This window comes from Oryx dammah, unplaced genomic scaffold (assembly GCF_014754425.2).
Source record: "Oryx dammah isolate SB20612 unplaced genomic scaffold, SCBI_Odam_1.1 HiC_scaffold_28, whole genome shotgun sequence".
Lineage (NCBI taxonomy): Eukaryota > Metazoa > Chordata > Mammalia > Artiodactyla > Bovidae > Oryx > Oryx dammah.
Genome location: NW_024070212.1, coordinates 101206311 through 101233353, shown reverse-complemented (window position 1 = coordinate 101233353; position 27043 = coordinate 101206311). Strand labels below are relative to the sequence as shown.

At 43.3% G+C, this 27043-nt stretch overlaps 1 protein-coding gene and 1 pseudogene across 1 annotated transcript; both read left to right on the top strand.

Annotated features, from left to right (window-relative positions):
* The first annotated feature begins 9699 nt into the window (after positions 1-9699).
* On the top strand, positions 9700-10703 carry LOC120856607 (annotated as a pseudogene).
* Positions 10704-14045: 3342 nt separating this feature from the next.
* On the top strand, positions 14046-25211 carry LOC120856606 (erythroblast membrane associated protein (Scianna blood group)). The gene is made up of 9 exons (XM_040231953.1): positions 14046-14130; positions 16361-16513; positions 17172-17204; positions 18204-18236; positions 20900-20920; positions 21679-21699; positions 21795-21821; positions 21949-21975; positions 23838-25211. The coding sequence occupies exons 1-9, from the start codon at positions 14046-14048 to the stop codon at positions 24560-24562; spliced, it is 1125 nt and encodes a 374-aa protein (XP_040087887.1). The 3' UTR covers positions 24563-25211.
* Positions 25212-27043: the final 1832 nt, after the last annotated feature.

Here is a 27043-nt window from a genome sequence, read left to right as displayed (position 1 = left end):
CTCCAAAATCACTGCAGATGGTGATTGCAGCCATGAAATTAAAAGACACTTACTCCTTGGAAGGAAAGCTATGACCAACCTAGGTAGCATATTGAAAAGCAGAGACATTACTTTGCCAACAAAGGTCTGTCTAGTCAAGGCTATGGTTTTTCCTGTGGTCATGTGTGGATGCAAGAGTTGGATTGTGAAGAAAGCTGAGTGCTGAAGAATGGATGCAAGAGTTGGATTGTGAAGAAAGCTGAGGGCTGAAGAATTGATGCTTTTGAACTGTGGTGTTGGAGAAGACTCTGGAGAGTCCCTTGGACTGCAAGGAGATCCAACCAGTCCATTCTGAAGGAGATCAGCCCTGGGATTTCTTTGGAAGGAATGATGCTAAAGCTGAAACTCCAGTACTTTGGCCACCTCATGCAAAGACTTGACTCATTGGAAAAGACTCTGATGCTGGGAGGGATTGGGGGCAGGAGGAGAAGGGGGTGACAGAGGATGAGATGGCTGGATGGCATCACCGACTCGATGGCCGTGAGTCTGAGTGAACTCCAGGAGTTGGTGATGGACAGGGAGGCCTGGCATGCTGCAATTCATGGGGTCGCAAAGAGTCGGACACGACTGAGTGACTGAACTGAACTGATTGTCAATTTTGATAGGTATAGTGATGGCATGAAGGGTGTAGTTGTGTGTATGCGTTAAAAATTACTGAGAACTCCCAAGAGCTTCAGTTTCTGTGGGTTATGTTTTTTGAAACTCACCATATTAGAAATTAAAACAGAGATACTTAAATTATAATTATTGCTTCATTTGAAAACAAAAATAATAAACACATTACATGTTAACATGCACAACATGTTTTATGAAAACAATTATTTTCTGAAACAAAAAAGTTAGTGAGAAAGATGGACTTGTTTTCTGTTTCTGTAAATCTTTTTATGTGTCTGGCTTAGTAGAAGTCAGTTGTATCCTCATGCAAGCTAGTGCATTCAGTCAGGAAGTTCACGTACACCTGACCCTTGAACAATGATGGTTTGAATTGCCCAGGTCCACTTATATGTGGATATTTTTCTTTTTCTTTAAAAAATTTTTTTTTAATTGAAGTAGTTGATTTCCAGAGTTGTATTAGTTTCTAGTATATAGCAGAATGATTCAGTTATATATATAAATATATATTTATTATTCTTTTATATTTTTTCCACTATGATTTATTACAGCATATTGACTCTAGGCCCCGGTGCTATACAGTAGGTCCTTGTTGTTTATCTATTTTATATATAGTATTTTGTATCTGCTAATTCCAAACTCCTTATTTATTCCTTTCTTACCCCCTTTTCCCTTTGCTAACCATAACTTTGTTCTCTCTGTCTGTGATTCTGTTTCTGTTTTGTACGTAAGTTCATTTGCGTCACATTTCAGGTTACACGTATAAGTAATAGCCCATGGCATTTGTCTTTCCCTTCTGACTCACTTCATCTGGTATGATCATCTACAGGTCCATCCATGCTGCTGCAAGCGGCATTATGTCATTCATTTTAATGGGTGAGTAGTATTCCATTGTGTGTGTGTGTGTTCATCTACTTTATCCATTCGCCTGTTGAAGGACATTTAGGTTGCTTCCATGTCTTGGCTATTGTAAATAGTGCTGCTTTGAACACTGAGGTGCATATATCTTTTTGAATTACAGTTTTCTCTGGATATGTGCCCAGGAGTGGGATTGCTGGATCATACGGCAACTTTATTTTTCACCTTTTTAAGGAAACTCCAGGCTGTTTTTCATAGTGGCCACACCAATTTACATTCCCACCAACAGTATAGAAGGGTTCTCTGGAAAAGGAGCATTTCAATCACCTCATATAATTGTGGATTTTTTTTCTTTGATGCTAGAAGAAACTTGACAAGTTACCACTTGTCTTAAAAGTTATTGCCGCATAGAATCTAAAACTATACCAGTGAACTTTCCCTATCTTTCCTCACCTGTTTTTATTGAGATATAATTGTATAAATTTATAATATTGTATAAGTTTGAGGTGTACAATAGGTTGATTTGACACACTTACAGATTGCAATCTGATTACCATCGTAAAGGTAGCTACCACCTCCAGGACATCACATGAGATTACCATTTCTTTTTTTGTGGTGAGAGCGTTTAAGATCTACTCTTTTGTTGTTCAATCACTAAGTCGTGTCTAACTCTTTGAGACTCCAAGGAATGTACCATTCCAGGCTTCCCTGACCTTCACTATCTCTCTGAATTTGCTCAAACTCATGTTCATTGAGTCAGTGATGCCATCCAACCATCTCATTCTCTATCGTCCCCTTCTCCTCCTACCCTCAACCTTTCCCAGCATCAGAGTCTTTTCCAATGAGTTGGCTCTTCACATCAACTGGCCAAAGTATTGGAGCTGCCGCTTCAGCATCAATCCTTCTGATGAATATTCAGGGTTCATTTCCTTTCGGATTATCTGGTTTGATCTACTCTTTTAGCAACTTTCAAATATATTATATACCAATGAACTTTTCATACTGTTACAGTAAAATACACTAGATTATCTTGAATTTTATCTTTTACTCATGCATGGTTGTCAACACATGTATTAGTCAATTTGAATTTACTGGTTCACTGAATTGTGCAGATCTTTCAAATGTTGACACATTTCATATTCATTAATGTCACTAGCAATCTCATCAGGAAAATCTTCTTTTAGTGGGAAACCATTAAGCTCACAGTAGCAGATAAAAGTTTTCCAAACTTCTAATTTCCAACCAAAATATCAAATCTCTTTGGCAACAAATACTGTCAGTTGTTCTCCTTGAAGTGACAAAGTGCCCTTTGTTCCTTTTAGAGAAAACAACTGCCGAGTCCCCAAGTCTGAATAATCATACTTTGTCTGTGGTTATACTTTTTGGTAGGAATGAAGTTCATGAGTAAAGAGCTAGTTCAGCTCACAAGTCATCATTTATGCGCTTTTCCTGGAGAAAGTCATTGTATCTTGATACACAGCAGAACTGCTTAAGTACTTCCATTTTGACACACTGAATATTTAAAAGATATGTGCTCAGTGGTTGAGCTTCACTAAAATCAGCAACTTCTACTGCAGTTTGGTGCTGCTTCCTTGACTGTACTAAGATGCTGTCAGTTTTACCCATCATTGCTTTTGCAGGTTCAGGGAAAATGTCAACACCTTGAAAAAGACAAATGATGGCTCAGTGAACACGATCGCACAGGGGTCCCCTGAAAGGATCTCAGGGACTCTCAGAATTCATGGATCCACACTGAGAACTGCTGTCCCAGAGAAACTGTTGCAAATATAAACTGGGTAACACAGGTCAAGAATTCTCATAGCAGCACTATTTGTAAAAGCAAAAGCCCAGAAATAACCCTCACTGTTATCAATGAGGAAATGGGCAGACTGTTGGTATACTCATATTAAATACAATGATCTACCACACAGTGGGGCTTCCCAGGTGACGTAGTGGCTAAGGAATCCTCCTGCCATGCAGGAGACGCAAGAGACTTGGGGTCAGTCCCTAGGTTGGGAAGATCCCCTGGAGAAAGAAACGGCAACCTAGTCCAGTATTCTTACCTGTAAAATTCCACAAACAGAAGAGCCTGGCAGGTTACAGTCCATGGGGTTGCAAAGAATCAGACACGACTGACCACACACACCCACCCACACACACACCACAGTGTTGGATAGATTTCACTCTCTTAATTTGTACTCCACAAAATCAGAGTGCAAGATAAATTCTTCAGTGCAAGTGTATTTAGGTGGTGATCCCAGGAATCAGAAATGGTGAGTGAGAAGAAAAGGAAGACAAACCGATAACATGTGCATTACTGAGTTACTGATGATGGTGGGGATTGTCCTTATTCCTGCTGGGAACTCCCTGAGGAATCGTGTAGAATACAGCTTAGAACTGTTCCTCTGGAGATGTGAGGCTGGACCATTTTCCACTGACTTCCATCCCTGACAGCCCAAGCCCCCTTGACCCCCTGGGGCATTAACTTTCCTGAACTTCTAAGCTACTCACAGGCTGAACAGCTTTCTCAAGTTTGAAAAGACTCCCAGTTCGGTAGGCAAAGAACTGCTATGGTCTGTGAGGTGGAATGCTGGCAGCTTGCCTGCAAGTCTCACTCAGCTACCCTGAAATTGAGTGGGCTGAGGGGACATGGTGTGAGCAACCATAGGTGCTGCTAGACTCAGAAACTAATGTGGAGTGAAAAAAGGAAATCACAGAAACTCATGTACAATGTGCTCCATCTTTGTAAAGTTCAAAAATACATAACAGTATATAATGCATGGGTAAGAATGCAATTACGTATATTATGAACATAAAATTATGGATATTCTGGGAGCAAGATAGGCGAGAAAGGGTTTATCACCCATTGGGGGACAGTCAGCAGGTTTGTCAGAAAGCACATGTCAGAGTGCAGTTGGAGATAAAAGTAGCGAGTTAAAGAAGGTGGCTAATTGGTGGGTGTCTGAAACCAGTCTTCAATTTGACTCTGAATTGGAAAGTAAAGAGGAGCAAGCTTTTTAGCATGGGTGTGATCGGAGCAAAATGTATCAAAGCAATCAGCATGCCATTAGCTTGAATGGGAGAAGGAGCTGAGGGGCAGAGGTCCTGTTCCTTACCTGGCGCCGCTGGGAAGCTTCCCTGCTTTTAGGAACCTTCTCTTTGCTCTGTTCCTTTATCAGGGGCAGACAGGCAGGGCGTGGCTTGTTGGTGCTTAGGAACAGCTGGAAGAGAGTCTGTGTGGCAGAGGGAGCTCTGGCTGAGAGCTTCAGGCCTTAGAATAAAAGCCAAACTTTTCCCAGACCCATCTCCGGAGTCCTTCCTGCTGCTCTGCCTGATGCCTGGTCTCCCTGAATGGGCGGAGGGTGTTCCCAGCTTAGAGACTCCAGTGCAGCCAGTGAGGGACAAAGGGCCCCCAATGCCAAAAGTGGTGAGTCCTCCTCCCTCTCCCCTCTCTTCATTCTTTTCAGTTCTGACTTTCTCGGGATCCTCAGGTTCGTTGGAGAAACTATCTCCTTTCTCCATATTCACAAGAACATTTTAGAATATGAAATGGGGAAATGAGGAACACAAAAGGGGGCAAGTGACAAGGGGACCCAATGGGTTTTGTCAAAGGACTCTCCTTTAGGTATTACTGTCAGTATTGTTAAGTATGACAGCTAACACTTAGCCCTTACTCTTAGCTAGGTCCTGGCTGTGTGCTTTCAGACTGAACATCTGTATATATGCAGGGTCTTCTTAAGCTGCTGGGACTTATCAGGGGAGCTTTGGTTGCATATTTTTTTCTGATTTAGAAGTTTTTGAAATTAAACTGTTTCAAACTTAAGGGTGAATGATTTCCTGTGGGGGAAAATATTTCCAACATGTGTAATAGAAAAAAAAATTGTTATTCTATGAAGAATTATATTGCTTAAAGAAACCATTTAAGAGACAAATGTCCAAATAGAAAAATGGACAAAGTATAAAGACAGGTAGCTGACAAAATTCAAATGACAAAGGAATAATCAAAGAAGTACAAATTAAAATGACACATCATTATTTTTAATGAGATACCATTTTCTTACTCATTAAAATGACAAAGAATTAAAAAAAAAAACCCAGTGATGGCAAGATTGTGGAAAAACAATTCCATACACTTTGGTAAATTGATACGACCTCTATGGAGGGCAATTTGGCAGTGCAAATTAAAAGTCTCATCATTTTAAAGATGGGAAACTCAAGGCCTAAGAGTTTGTGATTTCCTTAAAGTTACAAAGTCACTTAGTTAGAGACCAAACTCAGACTAGGACTAAGCCTTATAACCTGACCTTTAATCCACAGTCAGTTGTAGCAAAGCTTATAATAGAAATGCACTGGGGAAAACCTGAATATTCTATAATATTATTTTTTAAATTATTTTAAATTATTATATTATTTTTAAAATTCTTGCACATTCATGATGGAATACTGAAATTATTAAAAGAATATTTTATGGCATGGAAAAACTACATAATGTAGTTCTTGGTAAAAATGCTGGGTATGAAAAGAACACATACAGTATGTGCTGTGCTTAGTCGCTCAGTCGTGTCTGACTCTTTACAATCCCGTGGACTGCAGCCCACCAGGCTCCTCTGTCTATGGAATTCTCCAGGCAAGAATACTGGAATGGGTTGCCATTCCCTCCTCCAGAGGTTATAGTCCTCCTTTAAAAGTTATACACCTATACAGAAAAAATATTTGAAGAACTATATTATCTTCAGGTAAAGGAATTACAGGTCATTTCACATGTTTTGGTCGTTTTTTTTTTTTTCCCTTGTAATATCCAGATTTTCTAAAATAACTAGGATAGAAAAAGTAATACATTTTATTTGATAAAAAGTGTAAAACAGCTGAAATTTCATGGGGCTATGCTAGAGGTGAGCTGGAGTTGGCTGACCATGGGTGCCTGTCAGGCAGGGACCACCCATTTCCAGAAGGCAGTGTGAAGGGTTCCCAGAGCCAGAGTGAATTTGAGGCCAAAGGCAAGGGAACTATAGATGGTCAAAAAGCACATGAAAAGATGTTCAACATCAGTAATTGTTAGAGAAATGCAAATCAAAACCACCATGAGATATCACCTCACGCTGGTTAGAATGGCTATTATCCAAAATTTTTTCTACAAACAATACATGCTGGAAAGGATATGGAGGGAAAGGAACGCTCCTACACTGCTGGCGGGAAGGTAAATTGATAAAGCCGCCTGTAGAACAGTAAGGTTCCTTAAAAAACTAAAAATAGAACTGCCATATGACCTAGCAATCCCAATCCTGGGCATATATATGAAGAAAACCATAATTCAAAAAGATACATACACCCCAGTGTTCACTGCAATAGTGTCTAGTGTAGCCAGGATATGGAAGCAACTTAAATATCCATCAGCAAAGAGATGGATAAAGATGCACATATGCACACTGGACTATTACTCGGTCATTAAAAAGAATGAAATAATGCCATTTGCAGCAACGTGGATGGACCTGGAGATTGTCATGCTGAGTGAAGTAAGTCAGACAGAGAAAGGCAAATATCACATGATACTGCTTACATGTGGAATCTTTAAAAATGGGGGGCACAAATAAATTTATTTACAAAATAGGAAGAGAGTCACAGATGTAGAAAACAAACTTACAGTTACCAGAGAGCAAGGATGGGGAGAGGTAGATTGGAATTGATATATACACACTCTGCATGTGCGCTCATTCACTTCAGTAGTGGCCGACTCTTTGTGACCTCATGGACTATAGCCTGCCAGGCTCCTCTGTCCATGGGATTCTCTAGGCAAGGACACTGGAGTAGGTTACCATTTCCTTCTCCAGGAGATCTTCCCAACCCAGGGAACAAACCTGGGTCTCCTGCATTGCAGGTAGATTCTTGACTGTCTGAGCCATCAGGAAGCCCATATATACACTGCTGCTGCTAAGTCGCTTTAGTCGTGTCCGACTCTGTGCGACCCCATAGACGGCAGTCCACCAGGCTCCCCCGTTCCTGGGATTCTCCAGGCAAGAACACTGGAGTGGGTTGCCATTTCCTTCTCCAGTATATGAAGGTGAAAAGAGAAAGTGAAGTTGCTCAGTCATGTCTGACTCTTCGCGACCCCATGGACTGCAGCCTACCAGGCTCCTCTGTCCATGGGATTTTCCAGGCAAGAGTACTGGAGTGGGGTGCCATTGCCTTCTCCAATATACACACTACAGTATATAAGATAGACAACTAATAAGGACCTATTGTATAACATAGGGAACTCTATTCAATAATGGCCTGTAGGGGAAAAGAATCTTAAAAAGAGTGGACATATGTATATGTACACCTGATTCACTGCTGTATACCTGAAAATGGCACAACATTATAAATCAACTATACGCCAATAACATTTTTTTTAAAGACTAGGGGAGATAGTAAGAAGAGAGGACTTTTAGTTCCTTAAAGTAGGATGGATACAAGAAAAAATTAAAATCACATGTATAGCAATGAAAAAAATACTCTTTTACATATAGCAATTTGGGGACCTGGTGTCCTACAGGTGACTTACAGCAAAGGTAACATCTAGACAGCTGATGATGACAAATTCTTCCTCACCATCTGTTCACCCTTTTATTTTTTCAGTCTTTTTCTTCTACCTTGTCTCCCCTCTACCATCTTTTACTTTCCAGTCCCTTTCTTTGATTTTTTTCTTCCCATCTGGCTTGGAAACTTCCACTGAATAACATGGTTTTCCTTTACCATTGCTCTGCCCACTGAAGGCTCTCTCAAAAATAGAATTTGAATAATGCCCCTCTTAACTCAATAATTTTGTAATCGGAAGTATCATATTTCCAAATTAGGATATTTCTAATGGAGAACTGGGGTCGCAAAGTCAGACATGACTGAGCGACTGAACTGGACTGAACTGAACGGAGAACTGAAAGTTAGACATTCTTGATATGTTGTGTTTCCTTTTAGGAAACAAGATTATAGCATATTGGAGCTGGGGAAAGGAACTTAAAACTTCAACTAGTCAAAATTCTTTAATTAAATGCATTTCACTTTTGCTAAATTTAGTTTCATGTTACACATTTGTTCATCAATATATTATACTTTATTAATAAGTTGGGAAATAGAGATGAGAAAAAATTGCCCATATTTCCAACCACCTTAATGATTAATGACTACTCATATTTTATAGGCCTTCCTTTTTTTGCTTTTAACACATCATTAGTTTACACTTGAAGCATAGGCTTGATGAACTGTAATTAACTTAGTCATTTCCTTATTGATGTACTTATAGATGGTCCTGTTTTTCACTATTATACAAATACTGCTGACATCATGTAAACTTCTGTATTTCAGATTCTTTCCTTAGAGTAGATTTCCAGAATATTTCTTCCTGGATCAAAAGCCAAATATATTTCCTTACCTCTTGTTACTTCCCAATCGACAGTGTACTCAGCAAATATAAGTGAATCTCCCAATTTAAAGGTGAAAAATCAGGGACTAAGAGTTTAAGTGACTTGCTCCAAGTTACAAAGTCACACAGATAGAGAGCCCAAGCCAAGACTAAAAGCAAGCATCTGGCTCTAGTCCTCAATTCACTAAGGACATAAACCCTTCTTTTATCTCTTGGTTTTATTTAACCTTAGATGTTTGGAAATGTTGTCAAGTAGCTTACTCTCTGCTCTTCTCATATGAGATTATGAGGAATACCATTCACACCTTCAATCAAAATGCTCAAGTCTCATGTCACATGAGTCACATTCTACCCAATGACAGCAAAATACACGTGAAACATTTACCAAACTAGACCACATGCTAGCCCATAAAATAAGTAAATACATTTCAAAGGGTTGAAGCCACATGAAGTATGTCTTCTGGCCCCAACAGGATTAAACTAGAATCAATAAGAGAGGTGTGTCTTCTTCCTGGGAGAAGGCAATGGCACCCCACTCCAGTACTCTTGTCTGGAAACTCCCATGGACGGAGGAGCCTGGTGGGCTGCAGACCACGGGGTTACTAAGAGTTGGACATGACTGAGCGACTTCACTTTCACTTTTCACTTTCATGCATTGGAGAAGGAAGTGGCAACCCACTCCAGTGTTCTTGCCTGGAGAATCCCAGGCACGGGGGAGCCTGGTGGGCTGCCGTCTATGGGGTTGCACAGAGTCGGACACAACTGAAGCGACTTAGCAGCAGCAGTCTTCTTCCTGACTGGTCTCTGTCGTTCCCGCCTGAGAACTGCTGATATCAATATGTCTTCAGGAAATGCCGAAATTGGGCACCGTGCCCCTCAGTTCAAAGCAATGGTTGTTGTGCCAGATGGTCAGTTCAAAGATATCAGCCTATCTGACTATAGAGAAAAATATGCTGTGTTCTTCTTTTACCCTCTTGACTTCACCTTTGTGTACCCCATGGAGATCATTGCTTTCAGTGATGGGGCAGAAGAATGGAAGAAACTCAATTGCTGGTCTTTCTTGGTGGTGCAGTGGTTAAGAATCTGCCTGCCAAAGAAGGGGACATGGGTTCGATCCCTGGTCCGGGAAGATTCCATGTGCTGTGGGGAAATGAAGTCCATGTGCTACAACTACTGAGCTCACATGCCACAGCTACTGAAGCCTGTGCACCCCAGAGCCTGTGCTCCTCAACAAGAGAAGCCTCTGTAACGAAAAGCCTGGGGACCACAACAGAAAACAGCCCCTTCTCGCTGCAACTAGCAAAAGCCCTCGAGAAGCAATGAAGACCCAGTGCAGCCTAAAATAAATAAATTTTAAAAAAAGAGACTCAACTGCCAAGTGATGGATGTTTCTGTGGATTTTCACTTCTTGTCACCCTGTGTGGATTATCGCACCCAAGAAACAAGGAGGACTGGGGCCCGTGAACATTCCCTTGATATCAGACTCCAAGGGCACTATTGCTCAGGACTATGGGATCTTAAAGGCTGATGAAGGCATCTCATTCAGACCCTTCTTACTATTGACGACAAAGGTACCCTTTGAAACATCACCACCAACGACCTTCCTGTTGGCCACTCTGTGGATGAGACATTGAAACTAGTTCAGGCCTTTCAGTTTATTGACACACATGGGAAAGTGTGCCCAGCTGGCTGGAAGCCTGGCAGTAATACCATCAAGTCTGATGTTCAGAAGAGCAAAGAATATTTCTCTAAGTGGCCCTCGGCCATTTTAGGGCCAGGCTGCAGTAGAGGGCCTTGAGAAAAAAACCTCCTTTGTCCTACTGCCATGCTTAAAACCAAGACCTTACACTCCTTCTAGACGTGGTGTGGGACAGGACAGGCCTTTCCTGTAGGAGCTGGGGAGGCAAGCCTCTCTTCCTCTGGAGGGAATGACTTAGCTGCGTTATGGGGCAGGCCAACTGATGTGTACAGTAGTAGGGTATATAGTAGTAGCATATCACTTTTAATCTTTTGTAGTTTCTATGAAACGTGAGCTAAAGGGAAAAAAGAAACTAATAGAAAGTTATCTCAAAAAATTTCAAATATTTGGAAACTAGATAATACATTTAATTAAAAGAAGAAATTAAAAGGAAATTAGAACATTTTTCTTTCTTTACTTCTTGAAATGAGCACTGTCTTTATTCACAGTTTCACAAAGACAGAGACTGAGGCTTAGAAGTTCTGCTTAAACAATTGGTTGGTAAGTGGTGACTCAGGCTCAGAGCCCTAGTGCTTCCCTGTTACCCTAAAAGGCCTCTCTCCACCTAGTTCTTCCATGTATACGGGGTCCATGGATGCCTGAATTTAATCAGAAGTATAGAATGTATTTTGACTGGACCAAAAATGAAAACCACTGCATATCAAGATTTGTTGGATGTCCCTAAAGCAATTCCTAAGGAGAAATTTGTGACTAAATGACTAATGACTATATTAGAAAAGATGAGTAATATAGTCATCTGTATTGTACTAAGTGACAATATTAGGAAAGAAGATCACAGATCATTGACCTAAGCAACAAGGAAAGAAGAACAAATTAAATCCAAAATAAGCAGAAGAAAGGAATTAATAAAGATCTGAGCAAAAACTAATACAATAAGAAACAGAAAAACATTAGAGAAAATAAATGAAACCAAAAGACGATTCATTGAGATCAATGAAATTGATGAACCTCTAGTCAGACTGATCAGGAAAAAAGAGACATAAATTACCAATAGCAAGAATGAGAGAGGTTCCTCCTGGACTGTGTGTTCCCTTGCCCAAAGTGAACTCTATTTCTCCTCCTTTGTCTCCTTTCCTTCCTGGGCATCCTCCTACTGCTTCTTTTAATAGATTTATTTCCTGATAATCACAGTTATACACATTCAAGGTAGATAATTTAGAAAACACACAGAGAAAACTGTAAAGATCATCTTTGTTCTCCTCTCCCACTCTTAGAAATAACCACTGCTTAATATCGACATTCTTGCCTTTTCTTTAAGCATCTTCTCCCTAAATTGTATCAGACTATGAATAATTTTTGTAAAGATATTTATTTATTTGGCTGCATCGGGATTTAGTTGCAGTGCACGGACTCTCTAGTTGTGGCGCGTAGGCTTAGTTGCTCAGCTGCGGTTGGGATCTTAATTCCCTGACCAGGACTAGAACCTGCGTCCCCGGCAATGCAAGGTGAACTCTTAACCATTGGACTACCAGGAAGTCCCTATGCATAGTTGTTATATGCATGCATCACAATTTTAAAACAAAAACTGACAATAGAACCCTAAACCAGTGTGCTGTTTGCCATGAGATAAGCAGAACTGGAAATATGTTCAAATCTTGAGTCCATCTTCAGTTTCACAATCTTGCTTTGACCGTCCTACCCACTCCAAGCTCTGTTTTGCCATCTTCCAATACCTGCAGGGATCCAGCCTTATGACTTTTTGGAAAGGATTTGAAATCTTGAAGAGAATGTAAGAGTGCAAGGGATAGATTCTCTCTTTCTTGAGGGTTTGCATTTGAACTTCAACCCCAGGGGTGCCATTAAAGATTTGTTTCCTGCCCAAGGAATTTCTGGATGGCAGACATGAAATTAAGAGACACTTGCTCCTTGGAAGGAAAGCTATGACAAACGTAGACAGTGTATTAAAAAGCAGAGACATCACTTTGCCAACAAAGGTCTGTATAGTCAAAGCTATGGTTTTTTTTCAGTAGTTATGTTACAAATGTGAGAGTTGGACCATAAAGAAGGCCGAGCACTGAAGAGCTGATGCTTTCAAACTGTGGCGCTGGAGAAGACTCTTGAGAGTCCCTTGGACAGCAAAGAGATCAAACCAGTCAATCCTAAAGGAAATCAACCCTGAATATTCACTGGAAGGGCTGCTGCTGAAGCTGAAGCTCCAATATTTTGTCCACCTAATGCAAAGAGCTAACTCATTGGAAAAGACCCTGATGCTGAGAAAGACTGGGGGCAGGAGGAGAAGGGGGAAACAGAGGATGAGATGGTTGAATGGTATCACTGACTCAGTGGACATGAGTTTGAGCAAACTCTGGGAGACAGTGAAGGACAGGGAAGTCTGGAGTGCTGTGGTCCATGGGGTCTCAAAGAGTTGGACATGACTTAGCGACTTAGCGACAACAACAAGGAATTTCAGACGATAGCAAGGGCAGATGGTGACCCACACCTCCCAGGGATGACTGGTCTCTTTCAGTTTAGTAATAAAAACAACAGGTACTGGTGACAGGTGCTCTACAGGTATCATTTCCTTGAACCCTCGCATTGGCAAGTGAAGAAGGTCCCCCCTTTACACATTAAGAACTGCAGGCCCAGGACTTCCCTGGCGGTCCAGTGGTTAAGACTCAGTGCGTACACTGCAGGGGGCATGGGTTCGATTCCTAGTTAGGGAACGAAGAAATTCCCCACGGCAGCACAGCACTATCAAAAAAAAAGACAACTCTCCCAGGGACACAGATCTAGGACACGGGTGGAGCTATGACTTGAGCCCAGGTCCTTCTAACTCCAGACGCTGCACTTGTAGGATTAGTGCCTTCACGATGACATGAAGGGACCTCACTGCCTTGGTTTCTTGTTTTCCAGCAGTCAGACTTGAAAAGCTGTCCGGGAAGTGCTTCAGGCTACATCATGCGCCCATGATTGGCTTGCAACAGGCACTTTCCAAGCCTGACCTGCGACGCTAAATGCAAAAAACAGTCAGTCCTTACCATGTTTATCTGGCTAGTTCTGGGTATAAGTTCTCATTCTTCCAAACTCCTCCCTGTGCTGTCTATATCAGAGTTGGTGTCTCACCCTCTGTCCCCACTAAAGGCATTTATAGACTTAACCATGATGCCAGCCTCTGTGTGGCTGGCCTCCTTCAGTCTTCATAATAATCTTGCCAGGAGGCACGGTAAGTATACCCATTTCAAAGATGGAGAAACTGAGTCCCAGAGACTTAGCTTACATGGAGCTAAGCAGCAGAGCTGGGATTACACACCTGGTTTCTGTGACACCAGAGCATACTCTATGCAACCTCCATCTCCGCCTCACCTGCTGGGTGGTACCCTTTCTCACATCAAGCTCACTGACTCTTTTTGATGTCTCCCTGTGTCTGTCCTCCTAGTTTGGATGAAGATGCCAAGTTGCTCAGGCTCCTGGCTCTCTAGATGCTTCACCACACTGGTCTTCCTCCAGCTGCCTTTGCACATGTTAGGTAAGAGTTTCTGAACCTCTTTCCCTGCCTAGGACATTGGGCAAAGGTGTCCAACAGAGCCAGGGACAGCACTCTGGGGAGTGTACTGCACCATCTGCGACATGGCCCTCGGCCAAGAGAAGACCAGCCATGGTCATAGGAGATAAATGCAGGGCAGGAAAAAAGCCTGAAGTCCCTGGTGGTTCCAGAGAAAACTCCTATGCTAGCTGAAACATAAGACAGCAATTTTGGGGTTTTTTAAATTCTGTCAATAACAAATGTTTATTGTGGACAATTTGAATAAATACAGAACATTTTAAAGAAAACCCTAAATGGCCTAGAACCTCATAAATTGGAAAGAACAACTGCTAACATTTGAGGGCATTTCTTTTTTTTTTTTACCATTAAAAAACTGAAATATAGTTAATTTACAATGTTGTGTTAGTTTCAGATGTATAGCAAAGTGATTCAGTTTTATATAGATCTATATATATATAGACATATATATATGTCTATACACTATATATATATATACACTACATATGTCTATATATATATATATACAGTGGAGGGATTTCTTTGAAGACTTTCTTGTATGTCTGTATCTCTGAGTGTTCATGTGTTTATGTGTATGTATTCTTCTGCCCGGGTTTATTTTTTTCCCTCCATTTACAACGCCATGAACATTGTTCACCCATGTCCTTAAGTCATTCTCTGCAGCATGGTTTTTAAGGGCTGCGTAGTATTTCATTGTGTGGTTATAGCATAACACAGTTATTCAGATCTCCATTTCTAGACATCTGAAGGTTTCCATTTTTCCCTTATATTATAATAAATGGTGCAATGCACATCTTAGCACATATTTTGGGATGTGATTCTGATTGTTTTCTTAGAATGTGTTTCTGGAAGTAGAATTAATGGGTCAAAAGGGTATGACTCTTTTAAAGACTCTGGAAACATGGAGCCCTGTGGCAGAGCAGAGTGGTTTCAGAGCCAAGAAAGACTGTGGTCTTGGGTCCCAGATGGGGAGGAGTCATGGACCTCTGCCAGTCTCTTTTGTCTTTTCTCTCTGTCCCCACCTTCTCTTACTACTGCCACTGTCTCTCACTAAGAGCTAAGTGCCTGATCTCATTAAATCTCCCAATGGAATAGAGTTGGCAGGCCAGGCTTGGTGAGCCTCAGTCTCTGGCCTGGGATCACGCAGTGCTGAGCGAAAGACTCTCATCCAGCTTATGCTCTTCGCCGCTTGTCATAGAGCCTCTTCTGCTGTTATTTCCTTCTCCACTTTGTCTCTCCTTTCTCCTTTCTCTCCTGCCTAGACATTCGGCTTGCTGCTGTAGCTCTATAGAAATTGGTTTGCCCTGGCCAACAGGGCTCAGAGCAAAGGGTTCACTGACCGCTGTTCTATCCTGGAGTGAGGATTTGAAGGGGAAGCAGGTGGGTGCTCACAAGATGATAGGGGATTCCTGAGGCACAGCTCCAGTTCTCCGAAGTCTCTGCGTAGTTTTTCCATATAGGGTAGGGTGAGATTGTGGTTTAGGGGCCGAGTTTGTTTTTTTTTTTTTTTGTCTTGTCTTACACCTTTTATTCTCTTTAAATTAAATGTATTTGACCATGCTGCACAACATGTGGGATCTTAGCTCCCAAATAAGGAATTGAACCCATGCCCCCTGCATTGGAAACAGAGTCTTATCCACTGGACCACCAGGGAAGTCCTTAGATGCTGAGTTTTTAAAAATTTACTTTATTATTGGCTGTGCTGGGTCTTCCTTGCTGCCCATCAGCTTTCTGCAGTTGTGGTGAGCAGAGGCTGCTCTCTAGTTTTGTTGCTCGGGATTTTCATCGTGGCAGCTTCTGTTGCTGCAAAGCAGAGGCCCTAGATGTGCGGGCTTCAGTGGTTCCTGAGTACTGGCTCAGTAGCTGTGGTGCACGGGCTTAGCGGTCCTATGGCCTGCGGAATCTTCCTGGAACAGGGATCGAACCTGTGTCCTCTGCACTGGCAGGAGGATTCTTAAGCACTGGACCACCAGGGAAGTCCAAGTTGCTGAGTTTGACTCATTGTCTTCAGGCAGGGTCATTGAAACCAATCCTGAGAGATAAACATCTCACTTTAAAGTCATCCCTTGGTTATCTGGGCTTTGAGTTGCTGAGAGAAGCAGAGACCCTCACCGTCTTGGCTTAAGGTGTCCCCTGAGGTGACAAAGGCTGTTGGGATGTGCCTGAGACACCTGCTTCCTTGGCATGGGAGCAGCTCTGAGTGGGTGGTCACAGGTGGTTTCTGTTTCAGCCGAATCTCCAGGGAGCTTCTCGCCATCAGCCGTGGCTCTTACTGTGATCCTACCTGTTCTGGGGATTTTCATCATGGTGGGCATTTATATCATCTGGAAGCAAAGAAGGTCAAAAGGTAACTGAGTGGTAAGGGAGCCCAGACTGGCAGGAAGTAGTACTGCAGACTCTCTAGGGAAAGGCTGGGAGGGATGCCGACACAGATTCAACAGTTATCCATAGGTTGTCTGGGAGAAAACTGGTAAAGCCATGCTCTCGGAGTCCACATTGCAGAGAGGATCAATAGGAAGCTCCTAGGCAGGGCTGTGAATTCTCATCTTTAGAGAAATTACCACATAACACATCATGCCAATCTTCCAATTAATTAAGAACTCCAGTTGTATCCACTGGATGAAACCCTTAATAGGCTTGCATTTCCTGGCTCTCAGGATTGCAAAGGACTTTGCAAATCACATAATCCAACACTCCTTTCTGCATCTGATGGTTTGAAGACCCTCTAATCCTTTCTAATGGTCACACACTCACAGTGACAGGGAACAAAATCCTGCTCAGGCCGCCTGTGGACACCTCTGCTTGTTAGAAAAGCTGCTGCTGCTGCTAAGTCGCGTCAGTGGTGTCCGACTCTGTGCGACCCCATAGATGGCAGCCCACCAGGCTCCTCCATCCCTGGGATTCTCCAGGCAAGAACACACTGGAGTGGGTGTTAGAAAAGGGCCTTCCTTAAAAAAAAAGAAAAGACCCTTCCTTAAGCTGACGTCTCTCTCTCTCCCTTCCAGAGAGGCTTCTCTATGAACACGCGGTGGAGGTAGGTAAGTGTCCCGGGCTAGGTGGAGATGTTTCTCCGTTTTGTTCATTTTTGTGTCCCCAGGACCCACTAATCTAAATTCTGGACCTGCAGATCCCAGCGTCTGCTGTCCTTGGTGGTGACAGTAGTGGGGAGGGGATCAGCTCCTGTCATTTCCACTTTCTGATGATTCTTTCTTGTAACATCTTGCCTTCCAATGTGTTTGGTGATTTTGTCTGTGAACTCATGGCTTGATCTGATTCTGGGAGAGTCGTGTATGTCTAACATAGGGGACATGTTTATTCATTCAACAAATAATCGATAATTCTCTACTAAGTGGTTCAGACTATACCAGATGCTTGTGACACAATGGTGTGTGAAAGTGGACACAGTCTTTGTCTTCTTGGAAGCTTTGATCCAGTCAGGGAGGTACACATGAATTTAATAGTGAGACAAATGCCACAGATGGAAGTTCTGAAGGCTGGAGAGATGGTGACTGGATGAAACTAACCTGACTTCAGGGACAGAAGAGGACTTTCCAAAGGAAGTGATGTTTGGCCTGGAGGACGGACTGACATGGGGGAAGAGAGCAGAGAAGACCACCCGCAGCAGAAGAGCTTGAGACAGAGACGTGGTGCCTGCATGAGGGGAAAGGTGGCCGCAGATGACGCTGCAGAGAGAGCCAGGGACCAGCATGTGGGGCTCCGGGGGTCCCATGGAGCTCTTCATCTTTCTCCTGGGAGCAGTGGTGAAGCTGTGAATGGGATATCCTGGCCAGAACTATGCTTCCAGAAAGCTCTCTTCGGCTGCTGTGTTGAGAGGAGACCAGAGGGAGGAGACAGAATGTGAGGGCAATTTGGGCCACTCTTTCTGGCATCCTGATGGGAGGTGATGAGGGCCTGGATCAGGGAGGAGGAGGTGGAGAGGGGAGGACATGTTCAAGAGCCCATAAACTCAGTTAGAAGCAGGGATCCTCAAGAAAATGGCACAGAATCTCATTTTCTTTTACTTTTCCTTCCTCTAGAAAATCTTCTCTCCGACCATGCAAAAGAAAAAGGTAATTCTATGTATAGCATAAGGGGCAGGGAACAGATAGCATATTTTTTCTCCTTCTACATAAATGCTGACAGTCACTTGTTAAACGTACAATATACATATGTGTATGTGTACACATGCACACACTCCCCACGCATATCTCCTTTGTTAGTATTATTGGGCTTTGCTTTCCACTGTCAAGGGTTGTTAGCTATGGGTGAGGGGACGCCTGTGGTCAGAATTCATTGGGCCATTCATTGGCTTTTCCAGCAATCATCTAAAAAGAAGATCTATACACTATATAAAAATATATTAAAATGGTATTATGGGGGACTTCCCTCATGGTCCAGTGGTTAAGAATCTGAACTTCCAATGTAGGGGGCACAGATTTGATCCTTGGTTGGGGAACTAACACCCTGCAGGCTGTGTGGTACAGGTCCCAATTTTTTTTTAAAACAAGGTATCACAGGATGTACGAGAATCTCAAGGACCCATACAAACTTTGTGTTGACAGGGGTGGTGCGATACAGTGGGAGGATCATAGGTGATGGAGTCAGCAGCAGCTGGTTCAGGTCTGCCACTTACAGGCTTGGGTTAAGTCACTTTACTATTCTGAGGTTTGGTTTTCCTCATCTGCAAAATTGTGATAATAAATCCTCTCACCTGATTGTTTTCAGTATTATTAAAGACAACTTAAAAAAAACCAACACCCTCCTGTTACAATTCCTGAAATCTTTCTCTTACTACCATTTTGTCTTCATTAATTAAATGCTTGCTCTGGGCCACTGAGGGTAAAAGACAGAACCCTGGATTCAAAAAGCAGGTGGGACTCTGCCCTTTGAAAGTCTATCTGGGAAGACAAATCACTGTCTTCTAGCTCAGAAATGGCTCCACATGCAACGATTTCGGCATCTCCTCCCTTCCCCGCTCTCATCTCCTCCAGGCTGGTTAAAGTGTGGGATGCAGCCTCAAGGATGCAGTGACCGTGCAATGACCATCCTGTCCTAGAAGGGAAGGGACAGTGTGGGATAGGAGGGAAGCCTCTAGCTAGGAGTCAGACAGACTTGCGTGTGAATCCTGCCACCTTGGCCACTTGCCGCTGCTGCTGCTAAGTCGCTTCAGTCGTGTCCGACCCTATGCGACCCCATAGATGGCAGCCCACCAGGCTCCCCCGTGTCTGGGATTCTCCAGGCAAGGACCCTGGAGTGGGTTGCCATTTCCTTCTCCAATGCATGAAAGTGAAAAGTGGAAGTGAAGTCACTCAGTTGTATCCGACTCTTCGTGACCCCATGGACTGCAGCCTACCAGGCTCCTCTGTCCACGGGATTTTCCAGGCAAGAGTACTGGAGTGGGGTGCCATCGCCTTCTCCGCCTTGGCCACTCACTAGCTGGATAATCTGGACAAATTTCCATGTCCCTCTGAGCCCCAGGCCACCACTCTGTAAAATGGGAATAATTATATGCACCTCACATTGTTGAGAGGATTCAGGACCTACATCATAAGAACAGGACACAATGAATGGAGGCTGTTGGTAGTGAGAATGATAAAATAATGTCTTATTGGGAGGCTGTATCATATTCAGCTTCACTGCCCCAATGCCCTGAAGAAGGCAATGGCAACCCACTCCAGTACTCTTGCCTGGAAACTCCCATGGACGGAGGAGCCTGGTGGGCTGCAGTCCATGGGGTCATGAAGAGTTGGACACCTACTGAGCGACTTCACTTTTACTTTTCACTTTCATGCATTGGAGAAGGAAATGGCAACCCACTCCAGGGTTCTTGCCTGGAGAATCCCAGGGACAGCGGAGCCTGGTGGGCTGCCGTCTATGGGGCATAGAGTCGGACATGACTGAAGCGACTTAGCAGCAGCAGCAGCCCCAATGCCCAGCACCTAATGCATGCCCAGCCCTTAGCACAGGGCCTGACAGTAAACTCAGATGGATCACTTCAACTCTGTGGTGGGGCCAGTGCTGAGCGGAAATGTGGGCGGGCGACCCTTCCAGAGAAGCTGGAGGTATTCCCCCAAAGCACAGAAGCATATGCACGTGTCCCAGACCTCCTGGGGTCACAGTTCTTCAGGGAGGGCCACTGTAGAGAATAATAGAACATGTCAGTAAGTGAACAGTGGGTCTTCAGCTAGTTTTACACCATAGATATGATGGCATAGCATAGTGTCGTGCATGTTCAGTCATGTCTGACTCTGTAATGCCATGGACTCTGGCCCACCAGGCTCATCTGTCTAAGGAATTCTCCAGGAAAGAATACTGGAGTGGGTAGCCATTCCCTTCTCCAGGGGATCTTCCTGATCCACGGATCAAACCCAGGTCTCCTTCATTCCAGGCAGAATCTTTACCATCTGAGCCACCAGGGAAGCCCAACAGTTTTAAAAGAGCAGCAAGGCATACACGCATGGACACTGGTTAAAAACATATGGAAAAATTCATACAGACAGCAAAAGGAAACCAGACAGACAAAGGGAAGGGAAGAGGAACCAGAGTCAGGGTAGTCCAGGTCATCCGGAAAATGGAACGGGCACCAGTGAATTTCCACATCTGCCCTTAGGGAGATGTGATTGGATTGGGGGCTGATGGGATCGTCATCATCTTTTCCACCCGGGGCAGGGGGTGGGGGCGACTGGCATGATGAGCCCTCCTGCTCACTTGTGCTTCTTTCTCTGTTTTCTAGGACGACTCCATAAAGCCCTCAGTAAGTTCTGCTTCTCATCTGTGCTCCAAACCTTCTGCAGACATCTTTGTTTTAGGATGAGAGTCCCAGATTCACCTCCTGGGGCAGAAGAGAGGGGGCAAGGGTACTTAAAGCATATGGGTTGGGGATTTTTTGGCTTCATAAAGGCCTCTTTTTTTTTTTTCTCAAATATCCCCTGCTCCTGTTTCCTGCACAATTGTTATCTGGTCTCTAAAAAGGACATGTTTTAGCAAGAAGAGAGGTACCTCCTACAGGTGAAGTCATCAGGAAGACACTTCTGTCACTCAAGCATGACATTCAGTTAGGTGGAATCCAAGGTAGATGGATCCTCATTCAACTGGATATATGGAGCAGTGCTTCTCTACCCTTTCATGTATGAGAACCTCGTTATAACAACTACCCCAAATCCTCAGACACGTGACGTATCTACATGATTTCACACTGAGAAAATATGCATTAGAAAATCTAATGGAAATTCAATAACAGTTTTAAATGAATCTATATTTTATTTTTCTCCCACAATATTGCATACATTTATGTGAGATGTGTTGTACATTCAGTCTGCAGGTCATTTTGGCTCCCATAGGAACTTGCTGACCCTCTGCTTTATCACTGGGGACCCGGGCTGGGAGTCATTGCTGTTGAAACACTGTCGTGGGGGAAGGATCTGCTCTAGGATTGTGGTTGGGATGGGACTGGAGCATCACAGGCATGTAGAAGCCCTCATTCTGATTTGTCAAATTCTTTTAATTCTCTAGAGAAACTCCGGAGAGAACTGAGTAAGTACCCCTGCTCTTATAACTTCCATAACATCTTCTTTCCTGTTGATTCTGTTTCCAATGAAAACTCATTCTCTGTGTTTCTTCTTTTGTAGAGTTAAAAAGAGCTGCAGCAAACTCAGGTGAGATGCACTTTCCCCATCCAGCACCCCCCCATCCTTCCACCATTCCCCACCTCCACCCTGTATCAGAAAGTCTCCATTTATTTCTCCATCACTTTAACAATGCCTTTTTTTTTCTGTCTTTCAGGCTGGAAAAGGGCCCGGCTGCACTTTGGTAAGGTACACCCGTCAGATGGATCCACGGTTGAGAGCCCATGACTCTGTTCCTTTAGAAGGCACACTGTAATTTTAACAAAATTTAAGTCTAATCTGTTTATCTGTTAATCAAATTTTGAAACTCTTTTATTTTGGGAGGATCAAATTTAGATTTAGAAAGTCTCCTTTCTTTTAAAACACTGATAAATATTTGGTTTACTCTTCTTAAGGGTATTCTATGATTTTTGAGATTTTTCTTAAAATTTGTATTTTATCTCTGTGACTTGTCTGCTCCTGTCCTATTCTGGCTACTTTCCAATTTGTGGGGACTTTTTGCTATATTAACCCTTGGTCGTATTTTTCACACAGTATGCTTCTGAGTTTTTTATTTGCATGTTAATGTCCTCGATGTACTTCTTTTGAAGCATGAGTGTTTTTATTTTTCTGTAGTCAAATCTATTCATCTTTTCCTGTGTAGTCTCTCCTGCGCTTTCAGGTTGAGCAGTCCTTCTTTTCCCACTATTGGACAGCTAGTCAGTGCTCCTGTCTCTTTCTACGAATCTGCCACATCCTTCTTTCTCTGAAGATCCGTTTCCTTGGTGAGTAGTGATTCTCAGCAAAGAGAGTGAGTTGGGTGGAAGCCCCAGCAATGTAGACTACAAAAAGGTTTCATAGTTTTATTTGAAAAGACTTGCACATCTCTTCAATTTTTTTCCTAGATCACATATTTTTGTTGCTGTTTGAATGAGACCTATTATTTTCACTGCTTTTCTGCCCTTCCTGCGTTTTCCAAGATGCTCATCCCCCTTCCATTCAGAAGGTTTTTGTTTAGGCAGGAACAATAGAATCCATGAGTCGGCCCATTGAGAAAACACCGGATCACCTCTATTGACATTCTGCTGCTGTTGCTGCTGCTAAGTCACTTCAGTCGTGTCCGACTCTGTGCGACCCCATAGACGGCAGCCCACTAGGCTCCTCTGTCTCTGGGATTCTCCAGGCAAGAATACTGGAGTGGGTTGCCATTTCCTTCTCCAATGCATGAAAGTGAAAGGCAAAAGTGAAGTCGCTCAGTCGTGCCCGACTCTTAGCGACCCCATGGACTGCAGCCTACCAGGCTCCTCTGTCCATGGGATTTTCCAGGCAAGAGTACTGGAGTGGGGTGCCATTGTTATTGACATTCTGGGAACTCACAAACCCTTTTCACTCTCTTAGTCTGATTCATTCCCACTACTTGACTGAGTGTGCATTTTGTGGATTTAACTCTACAAAATGAGCCTGTTTTTTGACTTGGGGAAGGAAGGAGATTCATTGTCACCCTCATAATCCATAATTTTAAGGAAGTTATCTTTCTACATTAACATTTTAAGATGATGACTATAAGCAATAATTTTAGTTAAGAAAATGAGCATCACACACTCATTATCTAGTGCATTAGCTCGTCAAATCTGCACAACAGCTCTCCAACATCGATGCTGCTATTATTCCCACTTTACAGATGAAGGTTTAGAGATGAATAACAAGCCCAGTATCACATAACTAGTGTAAGACAGAGCTGGGGCTCCAATATGCTATCACGCTACTGGGTCTAACATCAAAACTTGTTTATTATCATATGTGAGAGTCCTTTGGACCAGCAAAGACAAAAGCAGTATTTCTTAAGGATTAAGACAGCTTCGCAGACAGATGAGAAACGTTTCACTCTTTTACTTAATCCACTAGTAGATCTAGGAGACTGGACAACATATTTTTTTTAGTTCCAGGACATGTGGGGATGAGAGCACCATGGTTGCAGACCTAGAGATGATTATTCCCTCCACAGCTACTCAGAGGTCGCTGGAGACTTAGCTTCCTAAAACCTCACCTCTCTGTGACTCTCTGCAGTGACTGTGACCCTGGACCCAGACACAGCGCATCCCAAACTCATCCTGTCTGAGGACCGCAAGTGTGTGAAGCTTGGAGACACAAGGCAGCCCGTGCCCGACAATCCCGAGCGATTTGACTTCGTTGTCAGCGTCCTGGGCTCCGAGTACTTCATAGCTGGCTGTCACTACTGGGAGGTATCTGTGGCAGACAAGACCAAATGGGCCCTGGGGGTGTGTAGTGAGTCAGTGAGCAGGAAGGGGAAGGTCACCGCCTCGCCTGCCAATGGACACTGGCTCCTGCGACAGAATCAAGGGAACGAGTACGAGGCCCTCACATCCCCGCAGACCTCCTTCCGCCTGAAAGAGCCCCCGAGGTGTGTGGGGATTTTTCTGGACTATGAAGCAGGAGTCATCTCCTTCTACGATGTGACCAACCAGTCCCACATCTTTACTTTCACCCACAGTTTCTCCGGCCCCCTCCGCCCTTTCTTTGAACCTTGCCTTCATGATGGAGGGAAAAACACGGCACCTCTAATTATCTGTTCTGAACTCCAGAAACCAGAGGAATCAACTGACCCCAACACAGAAGAAAAAGGCCAGGCTAATGGAGATGTGCCTCTGCAGGTGGACCCTTTCTTGCTCCCTGCTCAGACATCAGAGCTCGTCCCACTCAGAGATATGATCCTGTCCTGGTCCTCTGACCTTGGCCCAGCCCTTCAGGGGCTCAAGGTTCCTTCTTTTTAGGGATGGGCCTCATCACCTGATTCTCAGACTCTCTCGCCCAGTGCCCTGGACTTCAGTCTCCTGGTCCAGTGATTCTGGACTCTCTCCTCTCCTTTCACCCAACCCAAACCCCTTTATGGTTTCTCTTGCACCACTTTCTCCTAGGGCTCAGTTTTAGAATTTCTGGGAACTTGAAGTTCCCATTGCCCTGGAAGAATTCTTGAAAACCAGATGAACAATCAGATTAGGTTTAGGTGATGGTGTGGAATGTGTGCCACTGAGATATAGGGACTCTCTACTCAAGGGGCTTCTTAAAAGCCTTCATCCTGCCTCATCCTGCACTCAGGCTTGTAGTTATGAAGTTAGGATGCCCAGTCCTGACTTACTTATCACATCAAGAATTGCTTTTCTCCTTTTCTCAGTTCAGGCCTCTAACCCCCAAGGACAGCTTTTTAAAAGTAAACTTTTTTTGGATCACATACTCTTCCTTCTTTCTTCTGGAATATAGAGCAGAGGGCCAGAGGGATTTAAAAAAAGAAAGTCACTGTTTTCTATTTCCTTGATGCTATCTATAACGTAGTTTGGTGACATGCAGAACTAATATGTGGATGTGTTAAGTCACTCAGTTGTGTCCGACTCTTTGCCACCTACAGACTGCAGCCCACCAGACTCCTCCGTTCATGGGGATCCGGGCAAGAATACTGGAGTGGGTTGCCATGATGTCCTCCAGGAAATCTTCCCAATCCAGAGATGGAAACTAGGTCACCCACATTGCAGGCAGATTCTTTACCATTTGAGCCACCAGAGAATGTTTACAAAGCTAACTTGGTGATAGCCAGGTATGGAGACTGTAGACGTGGTAGCCGTAATCTTAATTTTGAAAAACCTAAGGATCACCATCAGGAAGATAGGAAGCAAGGCTTCATACAGAGTAGACCAGTTGTGTGTGGCCTTGAAAAGGCAGCTGTGGGTGAGGCCGTGTGTTACACTGATCCTTTTGAATCCCCTCTGAGATTCAGAGAGGAATTTTTTGTTTGCTTTTGTACAGTCCTTAAATAAAAGCTTGGTATTTGTCATTTGGCATACTCTTATTTTCACTGGGAATGAGAAGTTGTGGGGAAAGGCTTTGGGCTGATAAGCAAAAGGCACATTACAGGACTGCTTTTGAAGAGCCTTGATTCCATGCATGCGAGTTTAACCACAGTTAAAAATAAAGCCATAGTTTTATTTCTGAGTCTGCCTTCTCAGTATTTCATTTATATCCATTTATAAAGTTGTAGTGTATGTGGGCAATTTATATTTCACTCATCCATATTTAGTTTCAAACATAATTTGTGACTATCTCAGTCTTAAAACGGATTCACATTGTTCACACTGGTTGCACCCAAGAAAACTTACCAACAGGAAAGAGAACTGACATTTGTGGTGGCAGAAGTATTACATATGTTAACTCATTTAATTCTTACAGTAATTCAGCCAGGGATTTTACAGGGGAAGGAAATAATGCAAGGTGGTAGAACTGGGATTATAAATCTAGTGTATCGGTCTCTGAAGACAATACTCTTTTTTCGCTTTGCACTGAAATACCTTGAAGATGTGAGAGGCTTGTAGAATTTTAGCCTACATATTTGATTAGATTTTTAAAAAATTAAACCTGAAAGAAAAAACCTTTAATCCTGGATAGTGGTCTTGTTGTGTCCGAATCGATGAACAAAAGTCAAGTTTAACTAAGTAGCACTCAGAAAAATCTCTGTGCAGGGACTTCGGGAAACTGGAGGTGGTTCCTTGGCCAGGGAATGTTTAGCTTCTCCGATAAAGGTATTGGATTAGTTGATCTTTTAACACCCTTTCAGGGAGAGGCATAAATTAGGAGTACGGAATTAACAGATATAAACTAGTATCCATAAAATAGATAAGCAACATGTATTTACTGTAGCCCACAGGCAATTACACACAATATCTTGAAATACCCTGTCATGGAATATAATCTGTAAACAACAACTAGCCCCTTATCACTATGCTACACACCTGAGACTAACACAATATTGTAAATCAACTATGGAAAGTGAAGTTGCTCAGTCGTGTCCGACTCTTTGCGACCCCGTGGACTGTAGCCCGTAGCTCCTCCGTCCTTGGGCTTCTCCAGGCAAGACTGAAGTGGGTTGCCATTTCCTTCTCCAGAGGATCTTTCTGAACCAGGGGTCGAACCCAGCTCTCCTGCATCGCAGGCAGATGCTTTAACCTCTGAGCCACCAGGGAAGCCCCCAACTATACTGCATAATAAATAAATGGACTCCTTTCCAGTTCCCAAATCCTTTGACTTTAAATTATAAACTTCCAGTGGGGCGCGGGATTCTGGGTTCGGGGGATGTCTACAGGGCCGCCAAGGGTGTCAAATTTAGAGTGAAGAAGAAATTCTGAATTCGTGACCTCTAGGAGAAGGAAATGGCAACCCACTCCAGTGTTCTTGCCTGGAGAATCCCAGGGACGGGGGAGCCTGGT